The sequence below is a fragment of the Rhododendron vialii genome, chromosome 13a (assembly GCF_030253575.1).
Source record: "Rhododendron vialii isolate Sample 1 chromosome 13a, ASM3025357v1".
NCBI lineage: Eukaryota > Viridiplantae > Streptophyta > Magnoliopsida > Ericales > Ericaceae > Rhododendron > Rhododendron vialii.
This window is the reverse complement of record NC_080569.1, coordinates 14532470-14552347: the sequence shown is the minus strand read 5'-3', so window position 1 is coordinate 14552347 and position 19878 is coordinate 14532470. Positions and strand designations below refer to the sequence as shown.

Sequence of the window (19878 nt, the reverse complement as noted above, 5' to 3'; positions counted from 1 at the left end):
ATTAACGGCAAAATTAACAAATACGAAAAAAATTGAATAAAAAAAAATACTATTCCTACTTTTAAAGTCAAATGAGGACTTCATGTTTTTATAAAGTGAAATTACATGGAGACCCCATCATCTAAACGTTTTGGACATAAACACCCCCTAACTTTTAATAACGCCCACAAACACCCCCTCATGTATTTCTGTTACCCACGTTAACCCCTTCCGTTGGATTGCCATTTGTTTCAATGGCACGTGCCAGTGCTTTTGGCCTTTTTTAGACAAAACTACCCTTGAAAGAATCTGTATACCTCCCCCCTTTTCTCTCCCTCTCTCTCTCTCTCTCCAAGTTCATTTCTGCCAACAGTACCCCAGCGCCGACCAAAAGAACCAAACAACCCTCCCCTACTCTCCTTGCTTTCTCCTCCTTTCTTGCTAATTAGGACCATATCGCCAAACAGCCCTCTCTCAAGACTCCCTACACCATAATTACTATCGGTAGACCCCTCACGACGACACTCCCTTTTGAACCCGAATGGAACCCCCTGAACTATATTTATTGGCGTCAAACCCACGTAAGGGCCATCAAGGACAGTCGTGGGAGAGGAGACTTCAGTTGTTTTTGACTCCGTTGATTGCAACCTTGGGGGTAAGTAGAGGTAGCACTTGGGTCCTCCGTTATTTGGGTGGTCGGAGAAGGAGACGGTGGTGATGAGTTGGTCGGTGCAGGGTCGGGGCTTCCCGGGCTCCTCCTCCCACAGGAATGGAATCGAAGCTGAGGTGTATAAATGGACCGAGTGGTCCTCCGGTAACGACTCGGGTAGGATAATCAATAGTGATGGCTTTGGTGTGGAAATTGGCTTTGGCTGATCTACCTCAGACCCCATTCTCTATCTCTGAACTTTTGGAGAGTCTAGAGATAGCCTTCACATGCGTTTCGAACTTCTATTAGGAAGTAGGAGATTTGAAAAACAAGTACTCGCGGCTAGCCACATAGCCAGTGCAAAGTGAAGAGGGGAGAGAGGTGAGGTGTGAGATAGAGGGGAGACAGTGCAAGAAGGAAAGAGAGACGAAATTAGGTGTTTGCAAATTTTTTTTATCTAAGAGTGTTATTATAATAATGGTATATTTGTGTGAGTGTTATTATGACAAAGGTATCTTTGTCATTTCAGCCATTCCGTTAACAGAGTTTGTGATTTTTTTAGTTTCAAGAAGATGAGGGGGTGTCTGTGGGCGTTTTTAAAGATTAGGAACTGTTCGTGTTCAAAATGTATAGATGAGGGGGTCTCTGTGTAATTTTACCTTTTTATAATTATGTGACATTGTTCGTTTAAGGATTTTGGATTCTAATCATTACTCTCTCTGTCCCTTATTTATAGTCTAGTATTTCATTTTGGGTTGTCCTTAATAAGTGTCTATTTTGTAAGTTAATAGGTAAAAGTTGATGTATTTTCTATTTTGTCCCTAAAAGTATATTCCATTTTGAAAAATTAGTGAGTAAAAGTGTAATGATGATGGGCAAGTAGAAAAAGTGGAGGAAAAAGTTGATGTGAAAGGTACAATGATGATGTCTTCTTAATAAGTTGGAGTTACAAAGCAGGACATTTAAAAAGGGACGAAGAGAGTATCATATTTTTATCTAATCATTGCTCTTATTTTTCTATCTATTTTTCTCTAATCATTATTCTTATTTTTAATCATTATTCTATTCATCTTTACATTCATTATTAGTAAATTCAAATCCTAAATCCTAAAACAAACGGGATCGTTTTACCATGACTTGATGAGGCGAGTTATTTGCAACCACAAATTTTCTATACGTAGCATGTTCTAAAATTAATCACTTTCGGACAAAAATACCCTTTAAAAAAATGGACAAAAACACCCCCAATGAAATGATGTCATTTTGATGGCAAAAGTCATCCTATCATCTTCCTCCCACTCTTCTTCCCCAACCCACCTGTACTGCTGTACATGGATTCTAAACCTTGCCAGACCCACTTCACGATGTTGGCCCTCCCACCAGAGATCATCACCAACCTACTCTCGAGACTACCGGTGAAACCCCTCTTCAAGTTCAGGAGCGTATCTAAACCATGGTGTGCCCTAATCGACAGCTCTTACTTCATCAAAACTCACCTTAATCGTTCAATACAAACCAGAACGAATGTCAGCCTTGTACTGTTTCACATTCACCCACTCTCGCAAAAATCATACATATACAAACAAGCCTTTCTTCACCGACGAACCCAGTCTCATCGCGCACTAGAAAAATGCGGGATGTTAATTGCGCATTTCGTAAATGCGTTATACAAAGCATGACGCACTCAGAATTTGTGTTTTTTGTGTTTTTAACAGTTAGAATCTGCATTTTTAACACAAAAAAAAAATACATGACGCATCTTGAAGATGTGTTATAAAGTGTTCATGTATTAGAATCTGAAATTTGTAAACATTTTCAAGTTTTAAAATCTGAAATTGCCTAAATTTTTCAGAAATGTATCCGAACATGTCAATTTTTTTTTTGAAGGAGGTGGTGGTGGCGATGGTGGGACGCAACTAGTGGTAGTAGTGGATGCCACCCGCTTGCTTCGCTTCAAGTTTGAATGCCCAAGGTTTAGAATCCATGTACAGTCCCAGTCATGAAGAAGCAGTCCCGTCCTCTCGACATGGTGTGGCGGTGTTGGGTGTGGTGGTGATGGGCCGTTGGTGGTGTAGTTGTACTGGTATTGGGCGGTGGTGGTGGAGAAGAGACAACAGTGAGACAGAGAAGGGGGATGGGGAGGAGATGGCTGGTGGGGAGGAAAAGGTATTTTTGGAAGTTTAGGGATATTTGTTAAGCTGCATAAAGAAAATTGTTATAAGATTTGTGGATTAGGTTTAGAACAAACTAGGCTTAGAAAATTTGTGATTGCAAATAGAAAGCCCCTCTCCAAAAACCTCTGCATGATTGCTCAATTCTTTACCCCATTACCCACTTAAGGCCATCCACAGTGGTATAATCAAAAATCAGTTGTTGTTAAAGTTAACAATATTTGTGAAAAAAATGACTCACAATGGTATAATCAAACTTAACAACATCCTTAGAAATAATCAAATTTTGGGTTTTGGATAATCAAAACTAGCAACTTTTTTCAATAATCAAAATTTGTGAACCCCACACTACATAAGTTAATTGGTTCCAAAATTTATATACGCGCGTATTTCAACTAGTATTTTCTTCTTCTCTTCTTCACTTGTTCTATATCTTCTTCACTTCAACCACAAATTGTTTCTCTTTCTTTTCCTCCAAAAATGAAGCTCATATTTCTCGATCATCTACAATTTAACTCATCGTTGCCGGATTAAGATATTTCACTTTTTTTTCCTTTTTTATTTTAGGCTGCATTCTTATGAATTTAACTTAAACTTAACTTAAATCTGAAAATTGTCTGTATTTGAATTTTTTCCCATTTATTAGTTTTGCACCAAATTTTTATGGATTATTGATTCGTCTCGACTAGAGGAATCAGAAAAGTAATTTTTTTTTACTTTTACCTAAGTATTTTGAGAAATAATCACTTTTTAGCAAAAAAAAGAAGAAGACTTTTTTGACTAAAAAATGGTTATTCTTTTTTTGTTCCTCCCCTATGGTTGAGCAAATGAAGAACCTTGCAAAAAGAAGAAGAAGAAAAACCTTGCATCCTTTTCCAAATTCAAGAACATGTCTGATTTTTTTTGAAAGATTAAGAGAGTGGTGAATTTGTGATATAGGCTACAGAAATATGAAGAAAAAAAAAGTTTCGGTATAGTTTTGATAGATAACACTAGGAAAAACACCATATGTTTGATATATTTTTGCCCAAAAAAAAACGTAATGGAGGGAAGTGAATGACAGAAAACAGATGGGGAGAGAGAGATTGTGTGAAATTGTAGTGGACTCCTTATTTTGGTTATGGACTAGAAGTGACCACTGTAAACCTCAACATTGTTAAGCTTAGCAACCTCTTAAATGAATAATCAAAAGCTGACGTGTCAACTTTTGGTTATCCATTTTTGATTATACCACTGTGGATGGCCTAATGCAATTACCCCAAGATCATACCCTCCCCAAAGGCCAAAGCCAACCGGGTATTACATTATTAGCCCCATACCCACTTAATTAGATAACACAATTTGATAATATCCACCTCCAAATAATTGGATCGGATCCCGTATCCATAAGTATCGATATAGTTGCCATCCTTATTCATAACTATTTGTGGTATGAAATCAACTCAAATGATACCCAATTTTTTATATTTTCTAATATAATTTAAGTTCTCAATAACTTCTAAAGTGGATGCACCAACCACCATAATTGGACCGTCCTTTAAGTGGACTGGAGAGATACAGAGAGGGAGGGAGGGAGAGAAAACTACTCCCTCCGTATCAATTTATTTGTTCCTTTTTACTATTTGAGACCTCCCACAAAATTGTCTATATGTTTCAATTTCTAATTTTTTTGTATGCAATATAAATCTTATTTGATAGATCTCAATTAGGTTTAAAATATAATTTTCTCAAAATTCTGTAAAACATTATACATTGTGAGATATAGATAATTTTTTAAAAGGCACGTATGTCGAAATTAAACAAACAAACTGAGACGGAAGAAGTATTTTTGCAGAAAAAGCATATTGGACCTCCCCTGTTGTTTTTGGCTTACATATTAACATCCCTGTGTTTTGGGAAATTTCATCACCTCAAGTGATGGACATGCCACTCTTCCGTTAAGTAAACGGATGGACAATTATAATGCCGACAACCAATTGTTTGTGGAAAGTAGTGTTAGAAAAATGGTTTCTTAGAAAGATCTTTTGTAGTCTTTTCTTTGGAGCATAAAACCATTTTAATTTGTGAAAGAAATTGGGTCTTGAAATTGGTCGCTCGGTATGGAAGGAACCGCCTGTCTCGCTCGGGCTCGGGCTCTGATTAAAATAAATTGGGCTTGGCTTGCTTGGGCCAAGGTTATCTTACTCTAGCCCAATTTAATTTACAACGAACAGGTGTAGCTGTTCGGTTTGAACCGAACCAGTGCATGCATATTGAACGTTGCAACAGTTGGATTTCCAACCATTGCATCAGTTCGTTGGAACCGACACAACCCATTTCTTTTGTGACCCGTAGAACAAGGTTCGTACCCCTTGGGACAGACTCTTAGTTGCCTATAAATATAGTTTCATTCTAGCCGTTTCAAGTATCGAAAAATTCCACAAAGCACACATACATTTCGCATATATAGAGTCCGAGAGAGTTCTGCATAGTTTTGTTCGCGGGGCACACACTCGAAGTGCTGCGTTTGCGTGCGTAAAGATCGTTGCATCCTGGGAAGTGGACGTCCATAATCGTGAGCACCGTGGCGAGGGCGAAATCTGCTCTAAGGACACAGTGATCCATCGCTGGACTCGATCTATTTCTTCTTCGTTGGTATTTGCAATCCGTGAGTAGTAATTTTCCTTTTATTGTTATTGTATAATCTGTGTTTCCATTGGAAGAATTAGTTTATTACTAACAATTTCGTTTAGCATCTAATTTTTCTGTTTCAATTACGCACAAGTGCATTATACTAGTTTCTAATCTGTTTTCAGTGCACAATAGTATTATCTTTTCCTTACCAAGTTTCCAACAATCTTAAAGCAGATTTTATTATTTCGGTAATACTTTTGTGTATTCAAATTGATAATCTTAGTCTGTTTATTTGTTTTTAGTGTGTTGTTGAAATGGCTGGCGAAACTGGAAACGATACCGGTTCTAAGACGAACTCCTCTAACCCAAATGCTACTGGTACGAGTCTCGTCATCCCTACCCCGGTGATCTCCGCAGTTCCTAATGTTCCTGCAAGTCATGTGGAGAAACCGGAAAAGTTCAATGGTACCGAATTCAAGAGGTGGCAACAAAAAATGCTATTCTTTCTTACCACCTTGAATTTGGCAAGGTTTCTCACTGAGGATGCTCCGGCTTTGAAGGAGAATGAAACTGACCACCAAGTTATTGATGCGGTGGATGCTTGGAAGCGTATGGATTATATGGCAAAGAACTACATTCTCAACGGTTTGGACAATGCGTTGTAAAACGTGTATTGTTCAATGCAATTAACTGCCAAGTAGTTATGGGAATCCCTGGACAAGAAATACAAAACGGAAGATGCCGGCGCAAAGAAATTTGTGGCGGGCAGGTTTTTGGATTTCCTAATGGTGGATTCTAAGACAGTGATGTCTCAAGTTCAAGATCTGCAAGTGATTCTGCATGAAATTCATGCGGAAGGGATGTTTCTAAGTGAGTCTTTCCAAGTGGCTGCAATGATCGAAAAATTACCGCGGTCATGGAAAGATTTCAAAAACTACCTGAAGCATAAACGCAAGGACATGAAACTTGAGGAATTGGTTGTCCGGTTGAGGATTGAGGAAGATAACAGGGCTTCGGAAAAGAAAGCAGGAAATGTGGCCTTCCAATTTAAGGCTAAAGCAAATGTGGTGGAACAAGGGCCACAAGACAAGAAAAGGAAGCATTCAGGTGAAAGCTCTAAAGGCAGAGGATACAAAAAGTTTAAAGGCAAATGCTACAAGTGTGGCAAGGAAGGGCATCGTGCAAGGGATTGCCGAACTTGCATAGACAAAGAGAATCCCAATAAGAAGCCGAAACTTGCTCAGGCATATGTGACAGAAATGGATTATCTATCCAATGAAGTGTCTGAGATGAATCTGTCGGCTGTGGTTTTCGAAGTGAATCTGGTTGGGTCAAGCACCAAGGAATGGTGGGTGGACACGGGTGCAACCCGTCATGTTTGTTCTGATAGGACTCTGTTTACCACCTATCAACCAGTGACTAATGGGGAGCAACTTTTCATGGGAAATTCGTCTACTTCAAAGGCTGAAGGACAAGGAAAAATTGTGCTTAAATTGACTTCGGGCAAAGAATTGACGCTTAACAATGTGCTGCATGTGCCGGAGATCCGCAAAAATCTAGTGTCAGGATCACTGTTAAGCAAAAATGGCTTCAAACTTGTCTTTGTCTCTGATAAATTTGTCTTGACTAAGGATGGGGTGTTTGTAGGGAAGGGTTATCTTAGTGACGGGTTGTTCAAAATGAATGTCATGACTGTTGTACCACAGATTGTTGCTAATGAGAATAACACATCTTTTGCTTACTTGCTTGAATCTTCTTTTATGTGGCATGGTAGGTTAGGACATGTAAATTTTGATTCTTTGCGTAGATTAGTAAGCATGGATTACTTGCCAAAATTTAATATTGACAAAAGTCATAAGTGTGAAATATGTGTGGAATCAAAATTAACTAGGGCACCGTTCCATTCGGTGAAAAGAAGTACTGAACCTCTAGAACTCATTCATAGTGATATTTGTGATTTGAAATATGTTCAATCACGAACCGGGAAGAAGTACTTTATCACTTTTATCGGTGATTGCACTCGGTATAGTTATGTTTATTTGCTACGGAGCAGAGATGAAGCCTTAGCAACATTTATGCATTATAAGACTGAGGTTGAGAATCAACTTGGCAAGAAAATCAAAGGTCTACGAACTGATAGGGGCGGTGAATATGAAGCACCTTTTGGTGCATTCTGTTCTGAACATGGTATTATATACCAAACTACGGCACCCTATTCACCACAGCAAAATGGTATTGCTGAACGAAAAAATAGAACTTTAAAAGAAATGATGAATGCCATGTTAATTAGTTCGGGTTTATCCCAGAACTTGTGGGGGGATGCAATTCTTTCCGCCAATTATATTCTTAACAAGGAACCACACAAAAAGACTAACCGAACACCATATGAGTTATGGAAAGGTCGAAAGCCTACTTATAAATATTTGAAAGTGTGGGGGTGCTTGGCTAAGGTGGCTATACCGGATCCTAAACAAGAAAAGATAGGACCAAAAACCGTAGATTGTATTTTTATAGGATACATCATGAATAGCGGTGCTTATCGATTTTTGGTGTACAAAAGTGATAATTCTGATGTCCATGTTAATACGGTGATTGAATCACGGAATGCGGTGTTCTTTGAGCATATATTCCCGTGTAAAACCACACATGAAGCAAGTTCAAGTTCTTTAAAAAGAACTTACGATACTGCAATAGGCAATAATCATGTTCAAGAACCTAGACGTAGTAAACGTGCTAGGACAGCCAAATCTTTTGGTCCAGACTTCATGACATACTTGTTGGAAGATGAACCCTAGACTTTCAAAGAGGCAATGTCCTTGCCGGAGTCACCTTTGTGGAAAGAGGCTATTAAAAGTGAAATTGAATCCATTTTGCAAAATCACACATGGGAGTTAGTGGATCTTCCGCCGGGAAGTAAACCTCTTGGATACAAATGGATATTTAAGAGGAAAATGAAAGCAGATGGTTCAATTGACAAATACAAGGCAAGACTTGTTGTTAAGGGTTACAGACAAACCGAAGGGGTGGATTATTTTGATACCTATTCACCAGTTACAAAAATAACATCTATTAGATTAATAATTGCCATTGCGGCATTATTTAATCTAGAGATCTATCAAATGGATGTAAAGACTGCATTTTTGAATGGTGACTTGGATGAAGAAATTTATATGGAACAACCTGAAGGGTTTGTGGTTCCAGGACAAGAGATGAAGGTTTGTAAACTTGTTAAATCCCTTTACGGTTTGAAACAAGCACCGAAGCAATGGCATGAAAAATTTGACAGTGTCATGATGTCTGATGGTTTCAAGATCAATGAATGTGATAAATGTGTTTATGTAAAACACACAGATAAGGGATATGTCATAGTTTGCCTATATGTCGATGACATGCTCATTGTCGGAAGCTATATCGATATGATAAAGGCTACGAAGAAATTGTTGAATTCGAGATTTGATATGAAGGACATGGGCAAAGCAGATGTGATACTAGGGATGAAAATCATAAGAACATCAGAGGGGTACACCTTATCTCAATCACATTACATTGAGAAGATCCTTGATAAATTTAACAAGGATGACAATCGTGCAATAAATACACCTGTAGATACAAACTTGCATTTGAAAAAGAATACAGGTAAGGGGATATCTCAGTTGGAATATGCCCGTATCATTGGAAGTTTAATGTATCTTATGAATTGCACGAGACCAGACATAGCATATGCTATAAGCAAATTGAGTCGGTACACTAGTAACCCAGGAGCTGAGCATTGGGAGGCTATTGTAAGGGTCTTAAGGTACTTAAGGAGTACTTAAAACTATGGGTTACGTTATACAAGGTATCCAGCAGTACTTGAAGGATATTGTGATGCGAACTGGATATCTGATTCACATGACTCGAAATCCACAAGTGGATATATTTTTACTTTGGGAGGTGCGGCTGTGTCTTGGAAGTCGTCTAAACAGACGTGCATCGCGAGGTCTACAATGGAAGCAGAGTTTATAGCTTTAGATAAAGCTGGAGAAGTGGCTGAATGGTTACGCCAATTTTTAGAAGATATTCCATCGTGGCCAAAACCTGTGCCCGCAATTTGTGTGCATTGTGATAGTATATCAGCAATTGGTAGGGCACAAAATAATATATATAACGGTAAGTCTCGACATATACGTCGCAGGCACAATACCGTTAAACACTTGCTCTCGTGTGGAATAATCTCTACTGATTATGTCAAGTCTAAAGACAATATAGTGGATCCGTTAACAAAAGGTTTAAATAAAGAGCAAGTCAAGCGATCATCGAGGGGAATGGGTTTAAAGCCTATTAATTAAGAGTCGCCTTAGTAGACACCCAACCTAGTTGACTGGAAATCCCAAGATCTAGGTTCAATGGGACAACTAAACTTTGGATGACTCCACGTCTTCACTGTGGAGATAATCTCTCCTACCCAATCCTATGATGAAACAGTGAAACCTGTCGCGGGTTGAGGTTAAGCTGTGTTTTTAATGATTCTCATATCTTGACATGTCAGGTGGGGTACTGCAGGGTGCTCTTAATGAGTAATCACCTATATGAGTGTGAAGTGGGGCCGCTTCTATGAGAATTTTAATTAAGGCTGGATTATCTAGAGCACTCATGAATACCAGGCATTGCCCAGGGCCAAAATGGGCACAACAGTGAGGATAGAACTGTGTTTGGAAAGGCTCTGTGTGAAATCTATTGTCTTGGTTTACACAAACGGCAAAACAGTTCAAGGCATCGCGTCCACTGATCAGCTAGTAAATCCGATAGGCTCTCACAAGGGATGGTTCAAGGCCAAAAGCTACCTACCCCTATGCAGGGAATTTCCTATTGAACTCTCTTTAGGTTTTGCATCGCATTTGCATAGTCTGTTCGGTGAATTTCTTTCATGTGGGGATTGTTAGAAAAATGGTTTCTTAGAAAGATCTTTTGTAGTCTTTTCTTTGGAGCATAAAACCATTTTAATATGTGAAAGAAATTGGGTCTTGAAATTGGTCGCTCGATATGGAAGGAACCGCCTGTCTCGCTCGGGCTCGGGCTCTGATTAAAATAAATTGGGCTTGGCTTGCTTGGGCCAAAGTTATCTTACTCTAACCCAATTTAATTTACAACGAACAGGTGTAGCTGTTCGGTTTGAACCGAACCAGTGCATGCATATGGAACGTTGCAACAGTTGGATTTCCAACCATTGCATCAGTTCGTTGGAACCGACACAACCCATTTCTTTTGTGACCCGTAGAACAAGGTTTGTACCCCTTGGGACAGACTCTTAGTTGCCTATAAATATAGTTTCATTCCAGCCGTTTCAAGTATCGAAAAATTCCACAAAGCACACATACATTTCGCATATATAGAGTCCAAGAGAGTTCTGCATAGTTTTGTTCGCGGGGCAAGCACTCGAAGTGCTGCGTTTGCGCGCGTAAAGATCGTTGCATCCTGGGAAGTGGACGTCCATAATCGTGAGCACCGTGGCGAGGGCAAAATCTACTTTAAGGACACAGTGATCCATCGCTGGACTCGATCTATTTCTTCTTCGTTGGTATTTGCAATCCGTGAGTAGTGATTTTCCTTTTATTGTTATTGTATAATCTGTGTTTCCATTGGAAGAATTAGTTTATTACTAACAATTTCGTTTAGCATCTAATTTTTCTGTTTCAATTACGCACAAGTGCATTATACTAGTTTCTAATCTGTTTTCAGTGCACAATAGTATTATCTTTTCCTTACCAAGTTTCCAACAAGTAGTAGAATAACCCAATTCAACCACCATCACCTCGCTGGAGACTGAGGGAGAAAAATTGCCAGAAGAACAGAGAGGAAATAAGTTTCTGCTGTGTGGCATCAGAGTTCTGTTTGGATTAGAAAAACTTAACAAAGCAATCTCAATAACCTTATACACACTAGGCTTTGTCCTAAAAGAGGTAATTTATGACTTATCAAGCTTTGCTTACAATGTTGTGGCATAAAATGATGTTCATAAATATCCAAAACCCCATAAACTTGCCTGATTTTACTTCATCTAATCAAGCAAGTTGGAGGCAGCAATGGAGTTCAAAACCCATGAATTGCTTGCCACTATGGCTCCGGTGGAACTTGCTAAAGCTTCTGCATCTTTTCGCCTCTGGTTGAAGATTGAATTCTTCTTGTTGGGGTCACACTTACCTTGTAACTCAAGGCTATAAATGATATATACTGATGATCTGGGGTTTTCAGATGACAGGGATTCCTGGTCTCTTGAAATAGGCTTCCTTTGCAGAACAGTCCCTCCGGCTGCAACTACAAGATCGTGTAGATACCCCTTGTATGAAGGTATGAATTCTCCAGTGAAATAAAACTTACACCCATCGAAGAGCTTTGGTTGCTGCAAACCAGAGAATCTGTCATTTTTGGAGCCTCACATGCACAATTTTTAATTAGCTTAAGCTTTTCGTAAAGTATATTGCTATTGAATAGAACACAACCTGAAATGATAAAACAAGTGTGTATTTCTGCACTGCATGCTACTGCCTCGTAGAATGTATTAAACATTTGCATGATTGAGATTTGAGAAGGGAGACGAGAATATCACCTAATGGGCTATTTTCCAAAGCAGACACATTTCTTGTGAACTGAACTTATGGGTTCTAAGTTCTACCTGCAGAATGCATTAACTCACTGCCACCAAAAACTATATCTATGAGGCAGCGCCAAAGGTAGTGATAAGCAATAAATCTTAACAGGAATTTCAGTGTATCATGCTACGACTGTCATGGAGTGCAGTCATAGGGGAAAAAACATTGACAAATGATTGGCATTACTAGACTTGGGCACTGGGCAGCTAGCCCAATGGCAATGAAGTTGGGTTCAAGACAACGAAAGCATCAACACCTATCAAACACTCCAATGCACTAACATCTTACATTTGGCCAAAGAAAAAGAAAGAGTAGCTATGACTAATACTGCTGATAAAGATGAATTTTTGCAGACTTAGCATCATGGAGACTTCCATACGTCATGGTTACTACCTATGTTTTCTTCCTTATATAATAGAAAAGAAAAAAAAAGAAAAAAAAAAGCAAGAAAAGGCAGAGCTAGAAATGTTTAGTGAGTAACCCATCTTCAAGTTCATTCCATTGTATTTGTTTCTTTCGAAAGTATCCCATCAATTCAAAAGTCCAGAAATAATCTCGTGGAAGTTTGGATGAGAAAATGACCTTGTTTACATGTCTCAATCTCCCAAGTCGAGGACCATCCCTGATTCCATGAATGTCAACAGCAATTTCATAAAGCTGCTCATCAACAGGTTCCATGGTCTTCATGCAAGCCTTAATCCCTGCAAAAGCAAAGGAAAAAAATAGATAAATTAAGTGACCTCTTAGGAATCTTCAAGTTGCAATATATAAATCAACTTTGTTGATTATTCAAAAGGCATGTACTAACATTCAGTACTCAGTATCCACTTCCCCTCTAAGATTCCCATCAAAATTTTTAGGGTTCTTTTGCATGCTCCATTCTCATCTGTAGATGCAATGACATGGGTGACACTGGAACCCCAGTTTTTCAACACCGTAGCTCCAGATAACCTCCCAAAATCAGAAACAATTTCCTACATTCCAGTAACAGAATTATTAAAATCATACAACAATTTTCCTAATCCCTACAGACCAGGACTACAAGATTTTATTTACCTTCTCTTCTTTTGTGAGTGCTGAACAACAGAGGACAAGTTTTCCAAATGATCCACTTGAATCCCAACGCTGGCTGGTATTACTGGCATGTATAACAGCAACTTCTGATTGGTGGCTTTTAGATGGCCTGCGAAACATATCATAGCTAAAAATAGGGGAAAGAACAACTTCACAATGTAGAGAAGATTTCAGAGTCTGTTGAAAAAAACTCCAAAGCTTGTTTAGAAAAGTCAAGGTACCTTTTCAGAATGCATTTCTGTTTCCTTTTTATTTGAGATCCACATAACTCATTAGGAAGTGCTGAGGATGCATGAAGAGGGCATAACATGACAAAGTTATCCTGTTGACAAGAAACAAAATCAGCAGGTGTTTTCTGAAGCGGAACGTATTAAACTTTTTTTTGATCGGGGAACTTATTAAACTTAGTCAGCTCAACGCATACATTATCCCACCGGCATTGTGCAATCAACTTGGCACAAGGAAAATGGAAACTCTTGCGACAGCTTTTCTCATAACATCCAAGAGCCGCTCCTTTGATGTCACAGCAACAGCATTTAATCCTTCGACTTCTTGCTAATTCAGCTTCTAGGTTGATGGTATTATCATCTTCAAAGTATACATTAGGAGCCCTGTGTGTGTCACAATAAGAGGACTAAATCATTGATACAAGGCTTAAAACTGGCAAAATCATTCAGGATACAATCCAAGCCACTTAAGCTAGTCAATGGCTTTTAACTCCATGGCCTTGTGAAAAGCATGTAGAGTTCCAATGGAATATCTCACAAACAATATCTTCTTACCTTTCGGATATCGTAAAAGACTTTTCTCAGGTTTGCTACATCTATCTTTTTCATTTCAGTACACTGGAACAACTTACATCAGATATTACATATTCCTAGTTAAGAATTGGACAAGGATGTGCATTGGTCCGCGCTCCACCTACCAATTTTGATCCAGTTCCACATAGCAATACAGTTGTGTCACAAGCACACCTATACAATAAGGCATAAATATGACTATAATTTATTACTCCTACTTGATAACTCATACCATTCAGTGCAATTCCTATGTGCATGTATGACCTTTGATCCACCGTTATAATCAGCCGCAACAGGCTTGCCATTGAGGTAGTGAACCATGATACCTGAGGCCTGTAGTTTTTGCAGGTTAATAAAATCACCTATAGACTAATACATTCGTACAAGGCCAAAGAAGATGGGAAGAGATAGCAAGTAAAAGAGAAACTATGCATAATACCTCAGTGTCTTCTGTAGAATGGCAGAATGCACACTGGATTTTATTAGTAACAGTCTCACATTTACGCAATACCACTCCATTCAAAGCTGGAGGAACCTCCTCCAACTTTTTAACCTGGAGATCCCTGACTTCAGAGGTGGATTGCAACTTTCCCATGGGTTGAGTCTTCTTGACAGAAACCTCATTACAACCATCCTGAACACCTTTAACCAACTTATTATCCTTTGAGATATCAATAGTTGAGATTTTTCGCTTGTTTGAACATCTCTGCTCTTGGCATTTAGAATTGGTCCTATTTCTTGTTCTTTTGGGGATATCTATCTGTTGCTGAACGACACTCTTCATGCTGCTCTTTTTCTGATCTGTTGAATGTTGAAAGTCCGTGACCCTGTTGTTATCGAGATTCAGGGGATTCGCTTCAGCAGAGAAGGATGAAACGGTTTCTGGTACACTTTCTGCAGCACTGCTATCAAACATAACCTTCTTATCCCCCTTACAAGTTCTTTTGTTCAAATGTAGGGACTTGATATTCTCGTTCAGTATCTTCTCATGAATAGCACACTCGGCCAATCTCTCTGGATCAACTTGAACTCTGGGTGCTTCATCCATAGTTCTCTTGGCTTGTTTCTTTATTCTTCTTCCACTCACCTTCCTACCTCTTTTATTGGATTTTCTCAATTCGTCATTAGTGTCGGTATTATTTTTTCTTGGAGAGGACATAGCAGTTAAGCTTACCTCCACATCATCAGCCCTCTGTTTGGGAACCACATCTTCTATGTTTTCAATAATGTGTTTTCCATTTGTAGTTCCACAATGTGCAGATAATTTGCATTTCTTTACCTGAATTTCATCAAATTCATCACTATCAGCAACCTGCAATTCATAACAATTTCAGTAACGCGGACAGAAACAGGAAGAAGGAAAATATACCCATGGATACAGTCATCCTGATATTTATGAGGAGATAAAATGTGTATAGGGGCATACCTGTCTTTTCATGGGACTTGAGCAGAGCTCAGGAGAGCAAGGTCTTTGGGTCCATTCAAACATCTCGCTATCAAAGTAATCTGCATCATTATGTGTGATATCTGTTCTTCCCTGCATTAAGTGAATTATGGATACCAAGCAAACATGAATTGAGCCTATACACCAGAAACTATCAAAAGCAGATAGGTTGCCACTTAAGTCTAGCTTAAACTGGACATGGCCATCGCTACTTGCATCAGAAAAAGTAAACACTGCTTGTGAAACTGTGCACATTTCGGAAGGCAATTGCCAGTGATGTCATAATGACATTGTCCAGATTTCAAACTATCTAGCTTTAGTTCTTACTCCTAGTTTGTACCAACAATCAGTCAGCAAAAAGAAATTTAAGTTCAAAATTCAAATCAACCCAATAACATAACAAACTTCATAGGAGACTCCAAGCTTGTTACAAACTACTACAGAATTTGCAGACTTACTTTTGGGGACACTTCAGAGGGGATTTCATCATCTGAGTCCTTTATGTCACTAAAGCAAGGAGCATTAGGTGGAGTATCCATGTTGCCACCCTCATCCGTCTGCTGAGTTATCTTCTCTACGTCCTCTTCATCTCTCAACCAGAAAAATGGAGTGAAAGCTGCTTCTCCTTTTCCATGTACAGCAGATTTTTCTTTTATGACTAAACTTTTATCTAGTTTAGCTTTTGCAATTTCACCTAGTCCACCAAACGTTGCAGGCTGTACTGGAGCCTCTGAAGGAGGATATTGCGGAACCTGTACTCTTTTCTTTGTTAGAAAGGATGGTTTCACATGATCCAGATTTGAATTCTCTTTGGAGATCTTTAACGATTTTTTGGACTGCTTTCCTTTGACCCCTCTCTGATTACCTGGTGCCTCTTCGCATGTTCTACCATTCTCTTGTCTTCCACTAGTCACACCCCCCACTGATTGGTTCTCTTCATCTGTAATAACCAGAAAATGGAAAGAACGCAATGCTTGAATAAAAAATGGCCCTTGACAAATCAGGTGTACCGAAGTAGATATATTGAATGCCTTACAAAACAATTATTACTACCAGGCAAAAAATCATGATAAAGACGGCAATCAATCCAGATTATGAATGCTAAGAGGAGAATGTACAACTCAATGACACTAATCACCCCATGCTTCCAAACACTGAAATTGTTTATTATGATAGTTTATTCTACATTTCCAAATCCATCAATATTAAGGAAAGAATAAGAAGCAGCATCACCATTCATAGTAACAAGAAAGTTGAGAAGAACTATATGATATCTTTATCCATCTAAGAAAATCATGATAAAACATTGATTGCTCCATAATCTTCAGTGAAATTGACTTCTTAAAGGCAACTTTCTCAGTTCAGTTTAATACTTTCAGCTTGTGCTTTTCATGATTCAAACAAGCATACTGAGAGTGAGAAGTACCTGATAATTTGGTGGACGGTACAGTTTGAGTGACAAATATATTGAATCCTGAAGCAACTTCCATGCTCTTGTAAATGCTCACCAGGTTATCCATATGAGGAGCAGGGCGAACCTCTGCACAAGTGAAAAAATTTATGCGGAGAAGTAACCATGTGGAATCTGTGCAATCTAAGATACGCGAACAATTCAGACGTTTGATTAGAACACACAACAAACTGACCTACATACAAACTTGTTGAGCAGTAAAATTTTCTTTTCTCTAGTATTTACCATTGGGAAATGGCCAGTTCAACCAAAATACAGGAGGGTATGGGATACAAACTAGAGAAAACTGCATATCTGATAAAATAATTATTCATCACAATTTATGTTGTCACCACTTTTGAGAATCAGCTGCACAAATCAATTTTCTCAATTCTGATGTTTTAAGGCATTACTTCAACATCATAGGGCATAATCTTTCTTCACCATCTCAAACTTGGTTTTTTCACTCGCACATGTCTCTTTGTACCTAAGGCTCTGAATACCATACCAGTAACGGTACCTTTTTTTAGTGGTAAGCTACCCATACAGGTACCGGTGTAATTTCCAGTGCCGTTTTGGATTTTGCGTTACAAACATCATATACTAGTATCTATACTTGTAAGTATGCTTAAAAAGCTCAAAACATTCAACCAACTTGAAAATATGTACTAAAAAATAGTAATAGTAGTGATAATGACAATCATATATTAAGAGGTAAGAACATTACTACTATAAGATTTTTTTGGACAAAAGACTAATAATGGAATTAACTCCCAAAAAATTTACAATAAAAATCTAGTGTGACCGGTACCAACCGGCATTTGAAGCAGAACGAAACTAGAGGAGTAAGGTACCGGTGTTATGAGAAAACGGTATGTATTGGCAGGTACTGAACGGTATTCACAACCTTAGTTTTACCACAAATGGCCCTCTCCGGTGCATTTGTTTTGACAATTTATGTGATGCGTGTGGTCTGATCATCTTAGATATCTTACCATCACCATCCTTCCCTTCGCTGATGCCATTTTTAACTTTTCAGTAATCCAGCCATTTATGTGTATCCTCTGGGTAATCCATTTCAAAGCAACATCAGTGCATGTGCTTTGTCATTAACCAAGGTGGGCCTTGTAGTCGAACTAAGATTTTCTTTCTATCAGTTGTTACATGATTACTGACCATCGTTTTCTGTGTCACTACCACTACTTCATTTGCCGCTGCACCAATTCAATGAATACTGGAAGACAGATTAATCTAAATGCTCAACCTTTCTGTTTCTGTTCTGTGGCCCAATTGCTGTTTTTGTTTCTGTATTCCTGATTTATCCACTAGGTCAATCTGGTTAGTTTTTTGCCCCTAGCTTTGGCGTATCAGCTAGATTTCGATTCATCCTTTTTTTTTTGAGTGCACAAGTAAAACACAGAGCCAACTAAAGCATAAAAGGCTTGAGGAAAATAATTCAATTTACTTATTCTTTTACTGATATAAGATCCAGTATCATGGGGAACATTATTGGTTTACGTTTGCTACGTGGGTACATATGAATACAGGACTATAGTCTTTTCCGCCATCTGCGAACATTTAAAACTAAAATCATGCACAAAGTGTCTAATCTACCTGAAGCGTGAAGATAACTATCCCCAAGGGTATTTAACTTAATTTTTGCAATATGGCAATGAAATGACTGAAGTTCAAACTTCAAAGTCGTATAAACCTGGAACACACATAACTGAGTTGGTTGATGCAAAATCATGATTTGGAACATTGGACTTGTCTTTGTTCCCTAGGGAGGACATTAGAATTGGTGAGACAATCAACGTACAAGTCCGGATGAGGAATGACAAGTGAATATAAACTTCAAATACAATAATATAAAAACGGATGAGGAATGACAAGTGAATATAAACTTCAGATACAATAATATAAAAAAACTACAAATTAATACATGTTGTTTGGGTTCCTAGTGCGATTATAACTATCTACCTTGGGCCACTATAGATATGCCCACATCCCTTCCGAATCCCAGCCTACTGTGAAAAGTTATACTCCAATTTCAATGGAACAACTCTCAGTTTCCATATGTTGTGTACTTCTATTGTATTTTAAACCAAATGAGTCAATTGAAGAATAAGAACAGAAAAGGCATGGTTGATACCTCTACGTCGGTATGGGACCTTACAGACCGGACAACTGGAAGCTGATTTCATAGATTTCTCAATGCATAAACTGAGATGACAGAATTAACAAAATGTCAGGAAACTTATAAGTTTCAAACTTTTATACTATGCATCCATGATTTCAGAAAGGGGGAAAAAAGAAAAAAAAAAACTTATTCATCTCATGAATAAACAGCTAAATAGTATAATTTTAAACAGCTTACCTGCAAAATACATGGTTGCATGTGAGTGAAACTGCGGAGTTCAGCAGACTCAAGCTGCATAAATATCCAAAAATCAATTCTCAGAACGATACAAATCCCAAGATAGTTCAGACCCACGTACAGTTTCAATACAAAATCATGAAAAAAGTGTACAACAATGTTGCAAAATCAAAACACGCAACTCAAGACTAATTGGCAATGAGTGGAGATGCTGCCGACTCGCACGTGAAGAGTTAAACAAACGATCCATGAGGACCATAATACATGGATTACAACAAAAAAAGGTGCAATTATGGCACAAACAAATGGAACAAATCCTTGGAAACCCTAGCTCTATTACAATGTTAAAGCATCCAACTCAATACAAATTGGCAATGAGTAGAGAGGTCAATGATAATTAACCGATGTGAGACAGACTCCAACATTAACCAAAAAACAATTCGCACAATGAGCGAACACGATGTACAAGTCATTCAACGCTGTAGACTTGGATATGTAATTAATCTGGTAAACAAGGTAGGAAAAATGAAGGCATACCAGATGGGGCACTTGAGTTCTCTGCCCATTTTCTCGAGGTGAGAAGAATCTGCCATCTGTTTCTCGATGGGTGTGTGTTTCTCTACGTGTGTCTGTGTTGCTAGCAGAGAGAGAAAGAGACGGAATGAATATGAAACGAAGGTAAGCGGAGCGGA

General features: G+C 38.4%; 2 protein-coding genes across 4 annotated transcripts; both read right to left on the bottom strand.

Moving 5' to 3' along the window:
* Nucleotides 1-272: 272 nt before the first annotated feature.
* Nucleotides 273-883, bottom strand: LOC131313902 (uncharacterized protein At4g00950-like). Its single transcript, XM_058342397.1, has one exon. It carries the CDS (start codon nucleotides 870-872, stop codon nucleotides 273-275), a length of 600 nt encoding a protein of 199 aa, XP_058198380.1. The 5' UTR covers nucleotides 873-883.
* Nucleotides 884-11242: 10359 nt separating this feature from the next.
* LOC131313255 (protein BREAST CANCER SUSCEPTIBILITY 1 homolog) lies at nucleotides 11243-19878 on the bottom strand. 3 transcript variants are annotated; one of them, XM_058341465.1, is made up of 14 exons: nucleotides 19724-19878; nucleotides 19187-19240; nucleotides 18962-19032; nucleotides 16786-16899; nucleotides 15818-16299; nucleotides 15342-15452; nucleotides 14355-15227; nucleotides 14148-14248; nucleotides 13540-13726; nucleotides 13337-13437; nucleotides 13098-13224; nucleotides 12850-13015; nucleotides 12624-12742; nucleotides 11243-11791 (listed from the first exon to the last, which is right to left on the bottom strand). In XM_058341465.1, the coding sequence occupies exons 1-14, from the start codon at nucleotides 19777-19779 to the stop codon at nucleotides 11450-11452; spliced, it is 2904 nt and encodes a 967-aa protein (XP_058197448.1). In that variant the 5' UTR covers nucleotides 19780-19878; the 3' UTR covers nucleotides 11243-11449. The 3 variants fall into 3 exon arrangements, with proteins under 3 accessions (XP_058197448.1, XP_058197449.1, XP_058197450.1); XM_058341466.1 differs by having other exon boundaries at nucleotides 14355-15194; XM_058341467.1 differs by lacking the exons at nucleotides 18962-19032; nucleotides 19187-19240; nucleotides 19724-19878 and adding an exon at nucleotides 17006-17228.

Coding starts and splice junctions, on each gene's coding strand:
- LOC131313902 (XM_058342397.1), bottom strand. CDS start 872: ATGGGGTCTGAGGTAGATCAGCCAAAGCCAATTTCCACACCAAAGCCA.
- LOC131313255 (XM_058341465.1), bottom strand. CDS start 19,779: ATGGCAGATTCTTCTCACCTCGAGAAAATGGGCAGAGAACTCAAGTGC. Junction 19,033..19,186: donor TGCAACCATGTATTTTGCAG/GTAAGCTGTTTA, acceptor CTGTCATCTCAG/TTTATGCATTGAGAAATCTA. Junction 12,743..12,849: donor GTGGATACTGAGTACTGAAT/GTTAGTACATGC, acceptor TTGCTTTTGCAG/GGATTAAGGCTTGCATGAAG.